At 39.1% G+C, this 15,682-nt stretch overlaps 1 protein-coding gene across 23 annotated transcripts in view; it reads right to left on the reverse strand.

The window, feature by feature from the left end:
• PTPRD (protein tyrosine phosphatase receptor type D) overlaps positions 1-15,682 on the reverse strand; it is a 758,123-nt gene that overhangs the window by 427,562 nt on the left and 314,879 nt on the right. For all 23 annotated transcript variants that reach the window (XM_073880761.1, XM_073880763.1, XM_073880782.1 and 20 more), the window contains one exon: positions 2,436-2,608. In XM_073880761.1, the coding sequence (XP_073736862.1) occupies positions 2,436-2,505 (70 nt within the window). In that variant the 5' untranslated portion in view covers positions 2,506-2,608. The remainder of the gene's footprint in view (positions 1-2,435; positions 2,609-15,682) is intronic.

A 15,682-nucleotide genomic window follows, 5' to 3' on the forward strand; every position in this document is an offset into this window, starting at 1 on the left:
GGCTCTGACAAGCTACTGTTAAGTTTTGAAATAGAACTCCTGATTCCTTGTATAAATGCAAAATAGAGTTAGGTAAAAGGAAAACAAATATGGCTACATGGGCTAATCAAAGCATAGAGTAACAAACCAGTGACCCTGGTAGTGGAAGCTTCAACAATACTATATTTATATGATGATGAAAAAATCTAATTCTTCTTCAGGGCTACTTAGGGGGGTCTGGGTTTTTTTCAGTGTTTGATGAAAAGGTAGCAGCATAATTTAGCAGGTTATAATCTAGATCTTATTTTCCCAGTTGTTCCTTAAACATCCTTAAGTGACTAAAATCACATCCCCAACTACACCATGTGTTTTCATGTACCATGAATATCCTCCAATAGATTGATAAGGGATGTTCTTTCTTCTTTCAAAATGTACCTTAAAAAATATGGCCAATTTTTCCTCTCACCAAAAACTCTCAGGTTACACATCCTATTCAACAATGCCAAATGAATCTGCTGAAGGGAGAACATACTAAAGCAAGGCTGAGTAGACCTGGACAAAACTAAACAAATTAATCTGGCAAAGTCTGTCCCCTTTCTTCAGTTGCCATGGGAAGAGTGAGAGAGAATGGATTCTGTTTCAGCTTACATCTTGAGGTTGAAAGCTGATATATAAATATATAACCCGGTAAACTTCTTAAGGAAAAGTTGCCAATGTGGCCTCTGTTTTCCCTTTTGGAAGGCTGCTATAGAGGAAGTGTGGTGAAGGGGGATGGAGAGGGAGAAGGGGAGGAGCAGGAGGGAAAGGAGTAGGTAATGATCATCTGTAGTGTAGATTGTTTTTTAAAACAATTTTAAGAGTACTTGACATCTGTCTGCCACATTCCACCAGATATTTAAACAAAAGTAAAGCTGCTCAGTAGAACATTTCTACTTATCCGGAAGGATAACTTCATGGATGTTTGACAATTGTATCTGGTAACTTTAAGGAAATCTCTAACTGCGATATGAAATTAAAGTGGATTCCCAGAGTGCTGAAAGGCTTTTGCCAAAAATTAACAACTGTAAAACAACATACTTCTTTCATTCTAGCCAAAACAGAAAAATAAAGCCATATGCCTGATTTCTTTAAAAAACTAAATTTAGATCACAACTTTAAAATAGATTTTGACATAAATGGCTTTAAAATAACAAGAGCATCTTTTACTTGGGTCTTTTCCCAGTTAATTATTTGCTGGCATCGTCCTAGACATTCCTTGGCGTCACCTTAAACCAACACTCTCAAGTGCTAATTAGGAGACTATATACATTATTAACAAGAGAATGTGCTTAATACATGCATGTCCCATATGTATCCTGTTATTAACGTGATTCCTTTCACTCCTAGAAAACTCTCTTTAGAAAACAGAGCCCCCGTTTAAACAAAGAAATTGACGGCTATTGAAGAAATTTTTGTCAGAATTCAATTAATAGGTAGGGGCCAACATGACACAGGATCCTTGTCTTTGAAACATCCTCAGCATGAATCAAATTTAATCTTACTGAAATAGTCAGCAGAGGGAGAAGTTAATGACTGCAGATGTTATACATTTTCATAGTACCAGGGGACTCCCAAAGAGAATGGCCAACTCGCTCAGGAGCTACACCACTGCGAAGAAACCAGCCATGTCAGAGAGCCCAAGCCAGAGACAAGCGTTTCTCCAGTCCTATCTCTTCCAAAAGGCCATGGGCCAGATGGGAAAAGAAACATATGTAAACAAGGTAGACCTAATGATTTCCTAATTATGAAGGAGATACAATCTTCTCATTAATTGGCAAGCTAATCGACCCCAATCTCAGTTTCATAAATTGAGTCCAATAAACCAAACTTTGGTGTCTGTACTCCACAGAATTCTCCTCACACTTCCACGCCCTTCACCCTGCCACAAAGTTGTCAGTTCTGCTTGATTTGTTTGAATACTGTACTCGACGACAGCTGTCGGAAACAGTACATTAGAACAGCTGGTATGACAGCTACAAGGGGCTTGGAAGTTTAATTGGGCTCAGTGTGACATTGTGCATTTTTCTAGACATAGAAATATCCGCAAAACGAAAGACATTTCTAATGGATGGTGTTTACTTATTGGCACCACCAACTGGTTAACCCCAGTTTGAGTTATGTCATCGGTCTCATAGTATCTTTGCCACTGGGCTGGTAAGACTATCAAAAAAAAAAAAAAGACAAAACAGTAGAGGCAGTGAGATGCACAAGAAAAGGGGCATTAAGAGCGAGAGGAAATGGTAAGGAAGTCACGTCAATAATCTCTTTCAAAGGCTGGCCAGTAGCCAAGGAGGATCCCACAGTGTCTCAGGATTTACTTCCAAAGGAAACGTATTCAGAGGCCCTGAGCCTGGTGCCACTGCAAACAAAACCACTCATTCTGGTCTCAGCCCCGCAGAGAAGGGAGAACGGCTTACTGTCGGCATCCGCGCGTAGGAAGAGAGCGAGGAGCAGCAACAGCGGCCTGGCGACGTGCACGTGCACCATCCTGCAGCTCAGCAGCAGCGAGCACTGGCAGTTTGGGGTCACCGCCTCTGAAGCGGCAGCGAGTCCGTCCGGTCTGGAATTTCAGTTGGAACTCTTTCAGAGCCTGCAAGGGCAGAGGAAGGGAAACAAAGGAAAGAAAACACAAAAACACTTAGGTTTCTTACTCTTTTCCCCTTTTTCCATCACCACCACCACCATCACGAGAGACATAATCCATTGTAGAGACACAAGGAACTGTAACCGGGATGCCTTTGTATGAGAAGGGCAGTAACTTGGTTTGTGAAATGGGGCGGCCCTAGCACATCTTGCTCCCATTGTTGGGCTCTCCGAAAGCCAACCACCTTGAATTCCACTCTCTGCTCATGCCACCTTTTGGGCAGCGCGCTGTGAGAAGCAACTGTCACTTCTCATGAAACACTACGTGAATACATTGGTGGAAGAAAGCAGAGCAACGCTATAAGAAAGATTTAAGAGAACCTTAAATCTTGCCGGATAAAAGTCTATTATTGACAGAATAATGGAAGCTGCTTTCTTGGCACGAGGGGAAGTGACAGGGCTAATTCAACTTCTCCAGCTAAATAGGAGAGGTTAGCATTTTTTACACTAGCACATTTGGCTTCTTCCCTGAAGACACATCAACGTTCAAGTCTAGTTTGGCTTCAATAAGTCAAAACAATAGTTACCATGAGCCTATTTGACTTAACAGGATTTTTATATGTCTCCTGGGCAATAGCTTAGTTTTCTCAATCTCCTATGTAAAATCAAAAAGCCACAAACTATTTTTAGAGAGCCTACTGCGTGCAAATGCACTTAGTATAAAGTGCCATGAAGGACAAAAATGAGTCAGATTCTATCCTCTGTGACTTTCCAGTTTAGTAGGGAAAATAAAACAGACACATCAGGTGACTAGTGTAAGTTAGTAAGTGATAAGTGCTAGGAAGGAAAACCAAATAATGCCATAAAAGATAGGATCAGGAATGGTATCCTAGATAAAGTGGTATCTCAAAGTGAGCCTGGGAGTACAGGCAGGATTTAACCAAGAAGAGGGAAAAGCATTCTAGGAATTCTGTACAAAGGCAGGGTGGTGGGAAAGGAACTTGGAAAAGATGAGTATCCAGGTTTGGCTGGAGTAGGGCTTCCCAAACTTCCATATGCATCAGAATCCCCCGGAAGGCTTGTTAAAACAGATAGCTGGGTGAAAAAAAAAAATTAAAAGACCAAAAAAAAAAAAAAAAACAGATAGTTGGGCACCGCCCGCCCCCCCCCCATATGTGGTCCACTAGGTCTGTGATGGGAGTCTAACAAGTTCCTGAGTGATGCTGATGCACCTGGTGCAGGGACCACATTGAGACTGCTGGGTTGGAGTGATGACTTCATTAGGAAAGCAGAAGAAAACAAGGCAAAACAAAATGGTTCAGGCTAGAAAAGAAAACAAAACAAAAGAAAAGACAAGGAAAGAAAAGAAAAGAGAAAAGAAAAGGTCATGGTGAGCTCTGAATGCCAATCTAAGTCAAGCAGGCCTTCCACAGCAAACCACAAATAAAGCTACTTAGCGTTTCTGAGCAGAAGCAAGGAAATGGGCTTTGAGAAGATGAGCTGACACGTAAATGCAGCACTATTAGGCCAGAGCAAGTGTCCCAGGTGAAAAGTAACACACACCACAGGGTGATGGTGGGAGCTGAAAAGAAGGGAAGCCATGACTGACGCTCCAAGCACTAATTTGAAGTATGACTCTTCGGGTGATAAATAGTTGTTCCTAAAGGAAGCTTCAACAAATCTAGCACAGCATCTTACACAGAGTAGGCTCTGAATATATATAGACTGTGCTGAATTCTATTGCTTCCTCTATCATGGTGAAAACTTGAGCATGACAATCAGAATTCCTGTGCCAAATGAAAGAGTACACCTTTAAGATTTGTATATTGGAATATTTGAAACACGTACAAAATTCTTGACAGGAAATACTAGAGATATCCAGAAATAACCTAATCCGCTAAAATAACTTGTACTTGAAAAAGTATTGTAGAGCAGATACTATAGTCTGTCTTTTCTGAAACTGAGCTTGAGCCTGGGAATAAAATTTTTTTAAAGATCTTGTCTTTTTCATTACTGTGCATGTGTCCTTTGAATGCAGGAAAAATAAGACTAAATGCAAAGGTGGCGGATCATTGTAATTACCCATCCACTCCTTAGCCCTTCTTATTTTTAACCGATTGGCGGGTGGCATGAAGCAGCAAGTTAGACATTGGAACACATCCACTTGAAACCAAAAGCTAGCCAGCTGCCCCAAATTTGCTATTGTTCTCAATCTCACTAGGAAAATAACTTATCAGGCAGTTCACAGCTATCAAAAGCTAAAATTCTCAAAACTTCATAGGAAAAGTGCTAAAGGAATCAGCTCTGCTCCCCTCCCCCTTTCACTGTTCCTGTCCTCATGCCAGCATTTCAAATGACAGCAAAGTCCAGGAGACATCAGTCCTGTCGGACTCAATTTGTGTCTGTGCAAGCGTATCAGAGCCAACTGCTTCGTGATGACTCGGTGCGATCACGGAGATGGAGACGCATGAAATGCTCTCTCAGGGAAGAAGTGAATTGGCTTTTTCCTCTACCCGACTAAAGTGGCATAAGACCAAATTCTTCCAAATGAACCTACAGATGTTACCTCTGGACTTAAAACCGTCATACGATCTAGGAATGAATGCAGCTAGAGAACATACATATTTATCCTGAAATGGGCTATATATGTCCTTGGTCCGGATATGACAAAAGGAGATCAGAGGTGTGAAGATAAGACATCTAGAACATCTATTCTAGATGTTCATTCCAGCTAATCTCCACTCCATATCTTGTTTATTACTTGGCAACATTGCCAAAAGGGAAATGCTGGCTTGCATATCAGTAATGTGGAGTTTAAATTTTAGAACAAAAATGGGAAATGGATTTTTAAGGAAACACTGACAGCGAAAATAATGAGGATGAGCAAATATTACAAGCAGTTTCTATTAGCCTAGAGAAAGGGTTGCCAAGCACTTCGCAGTGAAAAGAGCAGGAAAGGGGGTTCAGAGATATTAAAAGTACCATGGTTTAGCTTATATCACAAATGATTCTGCATGTGTCCAATAGCCCCCTACTGGATTTTGATATACCTTGCCCTCTGTGTCTTTCTTTAACTGGGACATGCATATAAAACTGAACCACGTAGCTAAGTTTAAAATGAAATGGAAAAAAAATATATTTATTATTGCTCAGGGGACAAAGATCTTAAGGAACAATAATTTTGTTGTGATTTTCAATTAGCCGAATATCTACTTTCCGATTTCTGTACGTGCATGGCTACAGAAGCTGACAGTTCAGAGGGCCAGGGTGCACACCGTGATTGGAAATGGGATAACAAAGAGTGCACTTGCCTAAAAGCCTTCACAGGTCACTGTTTCAAGGGATTACATAAGCTGCATGGACTCAACTCTTTATCTTCAATTTAACATTGTAACCCTTTCCTGTAACAAGTATCTTCATATTCAAACTAATACGAATCTGAAGGATTTTTTTTTCAGCTTTCTGTATTGTGGTATGTGTTCCTACAGATTGTGTTAACATAACAGAAAAAGAGGCAAAATGGAACTTTTCTTTCTTTAAAAATAGGACCCTCGGTCCCTCAGCAAAGTGAATGATTGTAGGTTTTATGCAGGGAATATGCAAAATGAGTGTGCAACATCTTGTGATATGAGGAAGTGGCAAGACTTTCAGGAACTACTAGGTTATATCCAAAAACAAGGAGCCAAGGTGATGAGGCCCCATCAACTAAATGTAGGAAAATCTGGCAACAAGGGCAACAGTAGCTACAATTCACTGAAACACATCCTACTAAAATCCATGGGTTCATAAGTTTAAAAATAATTTTCAAAAATTACATCGTTCACTCTAGAGGGAGTTAAAGAATCAAATCATTATTCCGAAAAGAGGGAGAGAAAGGGAAAGAGATTAAACAAAATCTACATAGAACTTAAAACAAAACAAAACAAAACAAAAACCTGCTGTCACTAGAAAACTAGATATCATTGTTTATCTCATTGTTTATCAGGTTGCTTCTTTCGGGCTTATCTAGCAACACCCTGCTCTCAATTCTAGACATCTTAGATGTCTATGATACTTAACTGACCATTTACACATAAAGATAGCCATTAAGTTGGGGGGATGGTGTGCTAAAGGAGGAAGTCCCAAAATGTTGTGACTTCTTTTTATCCACCTCCCAAACCGGTCCGGTCTCTCTCAGTCGACTAGGGCAGGTTTCCAATCATTTAACAGAAACAACCATTTGTGCACAAGATGTGCTACCAGTAAACTCCAATTTGTAAAACAGACATTAGCAGTGCTGCTGTGGCTGAAGCAAGGGGTGGAGAGGCCTGGAGTTTAGAGCAAGCTGGCGGAGGCTTCTGAGGGCCATCTGTGAACTCCCTGCCCTCAGTGCACAGTGACAACACAAGGACATGAAAGGAAAAAACAAAAATAAATTTTCAACATTTCACTTATTCATGAGAATTTTCCACCAGGAGATAGCCGCCTAAATATTTTATCATGAGCTAAGACAAGAATCCTCCAGCACTATCCAATAAAACTTTCTGCAGAATAGAAGTGTTCTTTATCTGCACTAATACTTGGAAAATTTAAACATACCTAGTGAAACAGGAGAAGTAAATATTTTATTGTATTTAAATTTAATTTCAGTTTAAATAACCACATGTGGCCAGTGGCTGCCCTTTTGAACAGCACAGACTATGGTTACATATTTCAACAGCATTGAATGCAATAGCTATAAACAAGGCATAGGTTTTCAGGGTTGGAGACGGAATCAGTGAGTTGGGAACCCTTAGTCCTTGCAGTCCTGGCTTCCTCATAGTCAGATTCTAAAGATGCATTGTGTTAAATGAGGAAATCCACTTAACCTCTACGACACTCACTTCTCCATCCCCATCCCATACCCTGCCAAAAAACAAGTGTCTCTCTCTTTAAAAAAAAAAAAAAAAAACACTCCACAGAATGTAAAGGAAGGATCAGTAAGTGGTCAACTGTACAACTGGGAAGTGTCCAAACAGAAATGTTGTTATTAAAAAGAAACAGTTTTGATTCATATCATAGGTAGAAAAGTTTTATTTCTCACTGGTGAAAGTCCTTCTTTGGGATGCTTACAGAAATGGAAACTTTTTTTTTTTTTAAGATTTTATCTATTTATTTGACAGAGACACAGCAAGAGAGGGAACACAAGCAGGGGGAGTGGGAGAGGGAGAAGCAGGCTTCCCGCAGAACAGGGAGCCCGATGCGGGGCTCGATCCCAGGACCCTGGGATCATGACCTGAGCCGAAGGCAGACATGTAACGACTGAGCCACCCAGGCGCCCCGAAATGGAAACTTCTGACAGCAAACGTGTGCCATGTCCCATAGACAGGAAAGATGAGCAGATCTGTACACATCCATAGGAAATGATCTGTATAGTTCTTATGAAATGGCCACATTCAACTGATCAACATGAGTGAGGATTATGCCAAACATTCTTAAATACATGCAGCGCTGAAAGCCTCAAAGCCCATCATGGAAAACACACTGAGACAAAGGACAATGGATAAAGGCTATTAAGTTAAATAAAACACTTATAAAATAACTGTTTATCCAATCCATGCCTGGATAAAACACTCAAATCAAAAGGATATTAAGAATTATTCTTATGAGTGAAACTCAAATCTTCTCAAAATTATACTCTTTCCCATAATAGCACATCATATCAAAAACTCTATATTTTTCAATATTTTGCCCTAGACATGATTACATGGCAATAAGTTGGGGGAAAAAAGAGACTTTATGAGCTGCCATGTATAAATACAAAGTAATAACCCAATCATCTCATTTTTGGCGTAGGCTATGACTTAATATGAAGACAGGTGACTCTGAGGAGGCACACAGTAATTCTTTGAAGAAATCGACAGAATTATTAAGAATATCTGAAGAGTAAAATGATACCTATCAATATGGACACTATAAAAGGCTCTTTACATGTTTAGTTTTAATACATACAGAGAAAAGCCAATTATCTGAGCTTAATATAGTATGACTCACTTTCCAAATTACTATTGATAACATCTCTACAAAATGTCAAAACTTTGCATTTGAGGCAGACATAAATATTAGTTACTTTCATTAATGACAAAATGACATGATTAACTTTGATCATTCTTTTCCCTTTCAAGAAGTAAAAGTGAAGTACGCCATGAGAAATAAATAGATAAAGAGGAAAAAGTTAACACCTTATGTCCCTGCCTATCTATTTTCTCTCTACAAACAGACTATAATTCTGATTTGAAAAAGAGGATAGTTTTAAAGCATCTAACTTCTTAAAATGATTATTGCATGTGATTACTTCCATCTAGTTTTATATGATGCTGATGGAAATTGGCATTGGAAAAGTTCAAAGACGAGTCTATTCAGCATGCTATTGGGACTCTGCTATGTGTTCCATTCTTCCAAAAACACATATTAAAAGTGAGTAACTGATCAATCTCACAAAGTAGAGATAGATATTCAATCCAGCCACTTCTTACCCAAACAACAGAACAGATTATTATTTTAATCTTCGGGCATTTTTAAATGGATGTGAAACCATCATTCTTAACTTACTATACCTGATTTTCTTTTTCATTCTTTTAAAATCAAAAAGGGTGTTCCTATTTTCACACATGCAAAATATGTTTTGTTTAAAATGTATTTAGCTTTGGGGTGCCTGGGTGGCTCAGTCAGTTAAACATCTGCCTTCAGCTCAGATCATGATCCTGGGATGGAGCCCCCACCATCCGGCTCCCTGTGGGGAGTCTGCTTCTCCCTCTCCCTCTGACCCTCCCCTCCACTCATGCTCTCTCTTGCTGTCTTGCTCTCTCTCTATCAAATAAATAAAATCTTTAAAAAAATAAAATGCATTTAGTTTTTAAAATATATTATGGGTAATAATGTGTTAATTTTTATTATGTCCATTTTGTTTTATTTCTATCAACACACAGTGGAAAAGAAATCTAGCAATGCATGATATATTTTACTTACTATGAAAAGTAAATTTTTAAATTTGTGGGGAAATTACTATTCCCTTTGGCATTGATTACTTTTTTTCCTTGAAATGATTTTTAAAACAAAATGAAGGCCTTTAAATTGTTTTTAAATCCTTCCTTACTAGAGTTTAATGAAAACCGATTTTGTCTACTCACAGTTGCTATATCTGTAACTCCATCCTCAGAGTGATCAAAGCTCTAGAACAGTAGCTCTCAATTGAGAATGATTTTGCCGCCTCCCCAGGGACATCTGACAATGTCTGGAGAGATTGTTTTTGTTGTCACAACATAAGGAGAGTGCTAATGACATCTAAGGGGTTGAGGACAGGGATGCTGGATGCCGCTAAGTATCTCACAAGGCACAGTATAGCCCCCCCACCCCACAACAAAGAATGACCTGGCCCAAAATGTCAACAGTGCCAAGGCTGGGAAACACCGTGCTATAAAGTTTCACTTATGTTAAGGAAAATTTTTAAATAAAAATTTTTAAAAAAAGGAATTTTCAAGGCTTGTTTCTAGTACAGTGTTTTCTAAACCCAGCAATTTTAGGTGTTTTCAGGGCAGTTTTAGTATATAAACTCAAAACAGATTTGAATTTCTGGGCATGGCAGTCAAACACTACCAATGACTCCCAAATTTCCCTTTTCATCCTAAGCTAGAATTGAAATTAGCTTCTTTATGGGAAGTTAAATTCACAGGCTTAGGCGACATAAATACTGTCACCAATTAAAAGATTGAATCTGTTAAATGGGGCAGACATTGTTGCACTGATGTCTGTCACTGAATAGATGTGGTTCCCATCTCTCATGCTGGGAGCTTAGCTCTTCTCTGAGGGGACAGTCCCCAGATGGAAACATTCAGATCCAAGGAATGTTCTTTCAAATCATTGCCAGCAACAGATAGAAACTACAATGATGAGAGGTCATCCTGAATGGCTGGGGAATGTGGAATTAAGGAATATTCTCTTCATTTTCCCAATATTGACCTCATGACTTAAGCTGGTGTCTCTCTGAAAATCTGTGAATTAGGTTCTGTGTGGAGAAACCAGATAAATGGCTATTAGGGCAAATAGAAACATAACCTAAAGGAAGGTAGAAGGGACAAATATTAAACATAGATATCCAATATACACTCTCCTCCTCTCTCACCTTGCACATTTATTGTATCCAGTTATATTGCATTCTTCTTTATTGTTAGTACCTTCCTCACCTCTATGCATCTCCTTGAATGGAATCATAATTTGATAAAAATCAGAAAAAAAATTACAAGTCATCTTGGGCAACGCCCTCCTTTAGCAGGCAATGAATGAAGCAAAAGAACATAGTGGAATAATTAATCTCAGAAGACATATCTGGTCAGTCTCAGAGGAGGGTTTACAACCCAGACCAATTTTGTATCTCATATTTGTTTCTCATTCTGCTTCTATCATCTCTGACTTACTAGGTTAGGTGAAGCCATGGTTAATTCTAAAATTAGCAACATAAAGAAAAAGTCTCTCCCTTAATTGGCAGAGAGACAATATAAGGGTTCCCTCAAATGAAGAAGGAAGAAAACCTCAAAAGTGGGGTATAGGAAGGAACGGTGAAAGAATCTCACTTGATAAAAGTATTTGAGAGTTACTGTCCGAGATGGATAAATAATTCACAAATCAAAGTTTATACCATGAGTCAAAAATTCTCCAGAAGGTCAATCTTTAACCCAGTAACCCATTATTGTGTAACTGAGTATCTTAGAGTCAAAAAGTTTATAGGTGTGTTTAGAAGTAGAAATGATTAACCCGATTCTCACAAGTTAGTAACTGAATTAATAACATGGAGACATATGTTTATATCACCATAAGGCATATTTATTTTGTATATTATCATCAAGTTCTTCTTTATGGGGTTTTTCTTTTTAATTTAAATTCTAGCAAGGATATGTGTAGACTAATTGGAAATAAATAAGGATATGCTAGATGGTGAATTCACAGAGTTATACAGAACAGTTATCCAGGTGGAAAGATACCAGCCTGAGTGCTCTTTACTATAAAGTTGTTGAGGGCAACACAGTCATGTTGAAAGAAGAAATGAAGACACACAATGGCTATTTTTCAAAAGCAGTTGGCATTATGAAGTGATTTGATAATAAATTACAAAAATTTCCTGCAGCAATAAAAGCACTATGCATTTCCCATACCAAGATGTGTCAGCAGTGAAAAAAATATTTTTCCCATAGTCACTCTTTTAGAAAATCTATTCAAGACCTCCAGAAAAAGGCTTTTGTAAAATACTGTCCTTTTTATTATACTTCTACAAAATCCTCAAACAAAATACACAGTACCTATATCAGAAAGAGTGTTTAAAGTCATTCAAAGCCTACTTGAAAACTAGATGTACTAACTTCCTCACTCCCAAACTTTCTGGATACTGACTGTAATCTTAAATGAGTTGCTCACGTGACTGAAAGGAAAGAAAATGTCCAATAACATCAACCGAACTTCTCTGCTGCATTTAAGCATCATCACAGAAACCTTTGAAACACAGATTTTCATCATCCGAAGTAAGAAGGCAGCCATGACTAACAGGGAGTGAACAGGGAATGGTGCTGGCAGGCAAACGTGGGACAACGGCAGATGTATGCTTGGGGGATCAAGCCCCACATTAAAATGCCACCTTTTTAGGAATTTCTTTACCTTTTGTGCTATGTCCAGTGATGTCTCCTTCACAAACTTAAGAGACTGGCCCTTGTCTTTATTATATTTCCTCTAATATTTTTTTAAATCATAAATTTAACCATGATGTGTTATCATATCCTCTTGTAAAAATCTTTTGCAAAGCTAAGCTTTTAGAAAACATGCTCACTTTCTCCCCCAGCATTGTCACTTGGGTCAAAACTATTCATAGCATAACTCTTCATCATCTGCAAGCTTATCACGTTATATGGTGCACACAGGCCAACACAAATGCAGTGCCTGTTTAAAAATGCACGTGAAAAATATGTATTTATATATTATACATGCCTCCTATATTACTAATGAACTACATATATTGTCAAACAGACAAAATGAGACCTTTTCTAAATGAGATAAAAAATAAACAGAAGTATAAGTTCTATAATTATTTCCCAGGCCACACAAACCACTGGAGTTCCACTGTCCTAGATGTTCCACAACTTGGATCTTTCTTCACATACATTTCAGGTGGCAATGGATAAAACAAAGAGAGCTTTTGCTCATTTGTCCACCAACCCCCTTGTGGAGTCACACACTTGCTGTAATAACCAAATGTTAAAGGCTCTATGTGATAGCTGAGGTCAACATGATGTAACACCCAGAGGAGAAGAGACAGTATTTTTTGAGATGTTCATACAATGTCCTCATTTTATAATCATAAACCATCTATCCTGAGCTAGAACTTTTACACATCCATGGTGTTTTTGTTTTTTAAAAAAGCGAATTCCTTCCTTCTTTCTCTCCATGAATACTGCTGAACACCAGGCACGGTGATTGGTGCAAGAGACATAAGAACACACAAGATACATTCTGGTGCCAGGAGACAGAAAACATGAGAGCTTTTCAGGTTAAGGGACAGACTGTCCAGGGCAGAGGCTGGGGCCCAGTGAGCCAGTCAGAGAGCTGGGAAAGCAAGCGGGGTCCATACTGCACAGGACCTGCAGGTCACATTGCAGAGACTGGATTTCATTTGAAAGGCAATGGGAAGACACCGGCGGGCTTTATGCTATGGAGTGACATGGTCTGATTTATATTTTAGACGACTTCTCTAGTGGTTGTGTGCCAAGGGTTTTAAAAATGCAATTCTCCCACCGCCACCCACCCTGCTCCAAGTTTCTGCAGAGGATTCCATTCTATTTATTTGGACACTGCCATTGTACTCTATTGTGAAGTCTTTTGATCCTTTATGAAAGTCTCCCAGTTTCACTTTTCAAGGATCTTATGGCACTCTCCCTTTCCCAATTCTGTTTAAAACAACCAGAAATAATGTGTTGCTTTTAAATGTTTTGGATCACTCTTCTCTGTTCCTAGATAGCAACAGGCCCTGGAAACCTGAATGAATTTTCTTCATAGGGGGGATCTCCCATAGAGAAGTTTAACACACTTTAGATTTTTTACTTGAAAAGTAAAGTATCTGATGTTAGTTCTCATTTTCATTTCTGAAATCTAGAAAAAAAAAAAAATCTGCTTTCATGTACAAAGAAATGGTAGGCACACTGGGTCTCCGTAGTCACACTTTTAAATCTAGGATTCGGGAAAGGCTTTCTTGCACACACTTAAAAAAAAAAAAAAGTTTCTCAAGTTTGGTACATCAGAGTCTTGTTTTGACCCTTTTAATCCTTGTAATATTAGCAGTGATACTAATACCCAATAGTACACTGCATTCAGACTATTAGAAAACACAGCCATCCCAATAATACAAAACTTCTTTATTTCAGGATTTAGAAGCTAGGTCCTGCTGTGAGTCAATTGCTGGCTAGCTTCCCAAATTAGCTTTTCTGTCTCAGCTATCTTTTACATTTCATCCCTCAGTCTTCACTCCAGGATTTCGTCCATTATTAAATCAAGGCTTTTAACACCCCAACACGCGGTCATTTAATTCCTTACTTTTTCTTATTAGTTACCTAAACTTGAAACTACCTGTATTTAACCTCTGTCTTAAAAATACATTATAGAGCACTACAGTTTCTTGTACAGAGGGTGTAGCTGGTGACCACAAAATGCCACCTTACTCTGCCTCCCAAAAGGAGTCCATTCCTCCTCCCGTTATCTGTGCCACTTGCCTTGACCAACAGAATAGGGCAGAAGTGACACTGTGTGCATTCTGACCCTGGGCCTCCAGAAGCCCCAAAAACCTCAGGAAGCAGCCCTGTGTATTCTCTCCCACTTGCTGATATGGAGTCCCCTGTCACCACACTGTTTGATCAAGCCCAAGTGAGCCGGGTGGAGGATGAGAGACCAGGTGGAAGGAGAAGGTTACCACCTGAGCCATCTGAGACCAGTCATTCCCCACAGGACCCGGTGGCTGACCACAGACTGACAAAGATAAGCCAAGTGTGGCCCATACCAGCAGAGCCACCTAGCCGAGCTCAGCTCAAACTGCTGACCCCGAGCACTGTGAGACGAATAAAAGCATGCTGGGTTGAATCCACTAAGTTTGGGGATGGACTGGTATACAGCAAAAACTAATGACACTAAGGGAATAAATACTTATTTCATCCAATATAAAATAAAGATTATTTTAAAATGTTTATTTTCTTCAGTACTTTATCACATTTTTAATACAGCTAGGCAACTTGGCTTCTTATGGCTGCCTCTGAATTGATTTTGTCCTCTTTTAATAGCAACTAGTAAAATCATTGTCATTAGATTTCAGATATTTTAAGTAGTGTATTGTTCCATGATTTAGGAAAATCAGTACCTTGAAACTATTTGTGCCTCTTTGCCCCTCTTCCAATTATAAATATTTTCTGCCACAGAGCTCAGAGAGAACAAAATTGTTCTAAAACGTCTTTAACCATTGGCTAAAACCACATAACATGACGTTCCTTCCTGGTGATATAATTGAAGTGACGTATGTGTCTGAGATCTCAATTGATCTCACCAAGTGTACTGACAGATAGTAGTTAGCATAATTTTATCTCCATGGATGCTGTTTTCCTTAAGAAGTTTCTCCCCAGGGATAAAGCCCACAATTCAAGTTAGGTTAATAATCTAAAAGCAGGGAAATTTCATAAACTCTTAAAAGGAATGACATTTGGAACAACTAGTGAACACTCCTCAGGCCAGTTTCTGACACTCCTCAGGCTAGTTTCTGACATCCAACATGTTGGATGTGTCTGTTCTTGGATAGGAACTAGTCAACTTGACTAGTTACTAGAATGGGCAAAAAAGTAGGGAAACATAATAAATATTAAAGTCAGTAAATGACGGGGCACCTGGGTGGCTCAGTTGGTTAAACGTCTGCCTTCGGCTCAGGTCATGATCTCAGGGTCCTGGGATCGAGCCCCACATTTGGGCTCCCTGCTCAGCAGGGAACCTGCTTCTCCCCCTCCCTCTGTCTGCTGCTTGCTTCTCTCTCTGTCAAATAAATACATAA

Source organism: Callorhinus ursinus, unplaced genomic scaffold (assembly GCF_003265705.2).
Source record: "Callorhinus ursinus isolate GAN/ISIS: 27379988/994484 unplaced genomic scaffold, GSC_fseal_2.0 scaffold39, whole genome shotgun sequence".
Taxonomy (NCBI): Eukaryota; Metazoa; Chordata; class Mammalia; order Carnivora; family Otariidae; genus Callorhinus; species Callorhinus ursinus.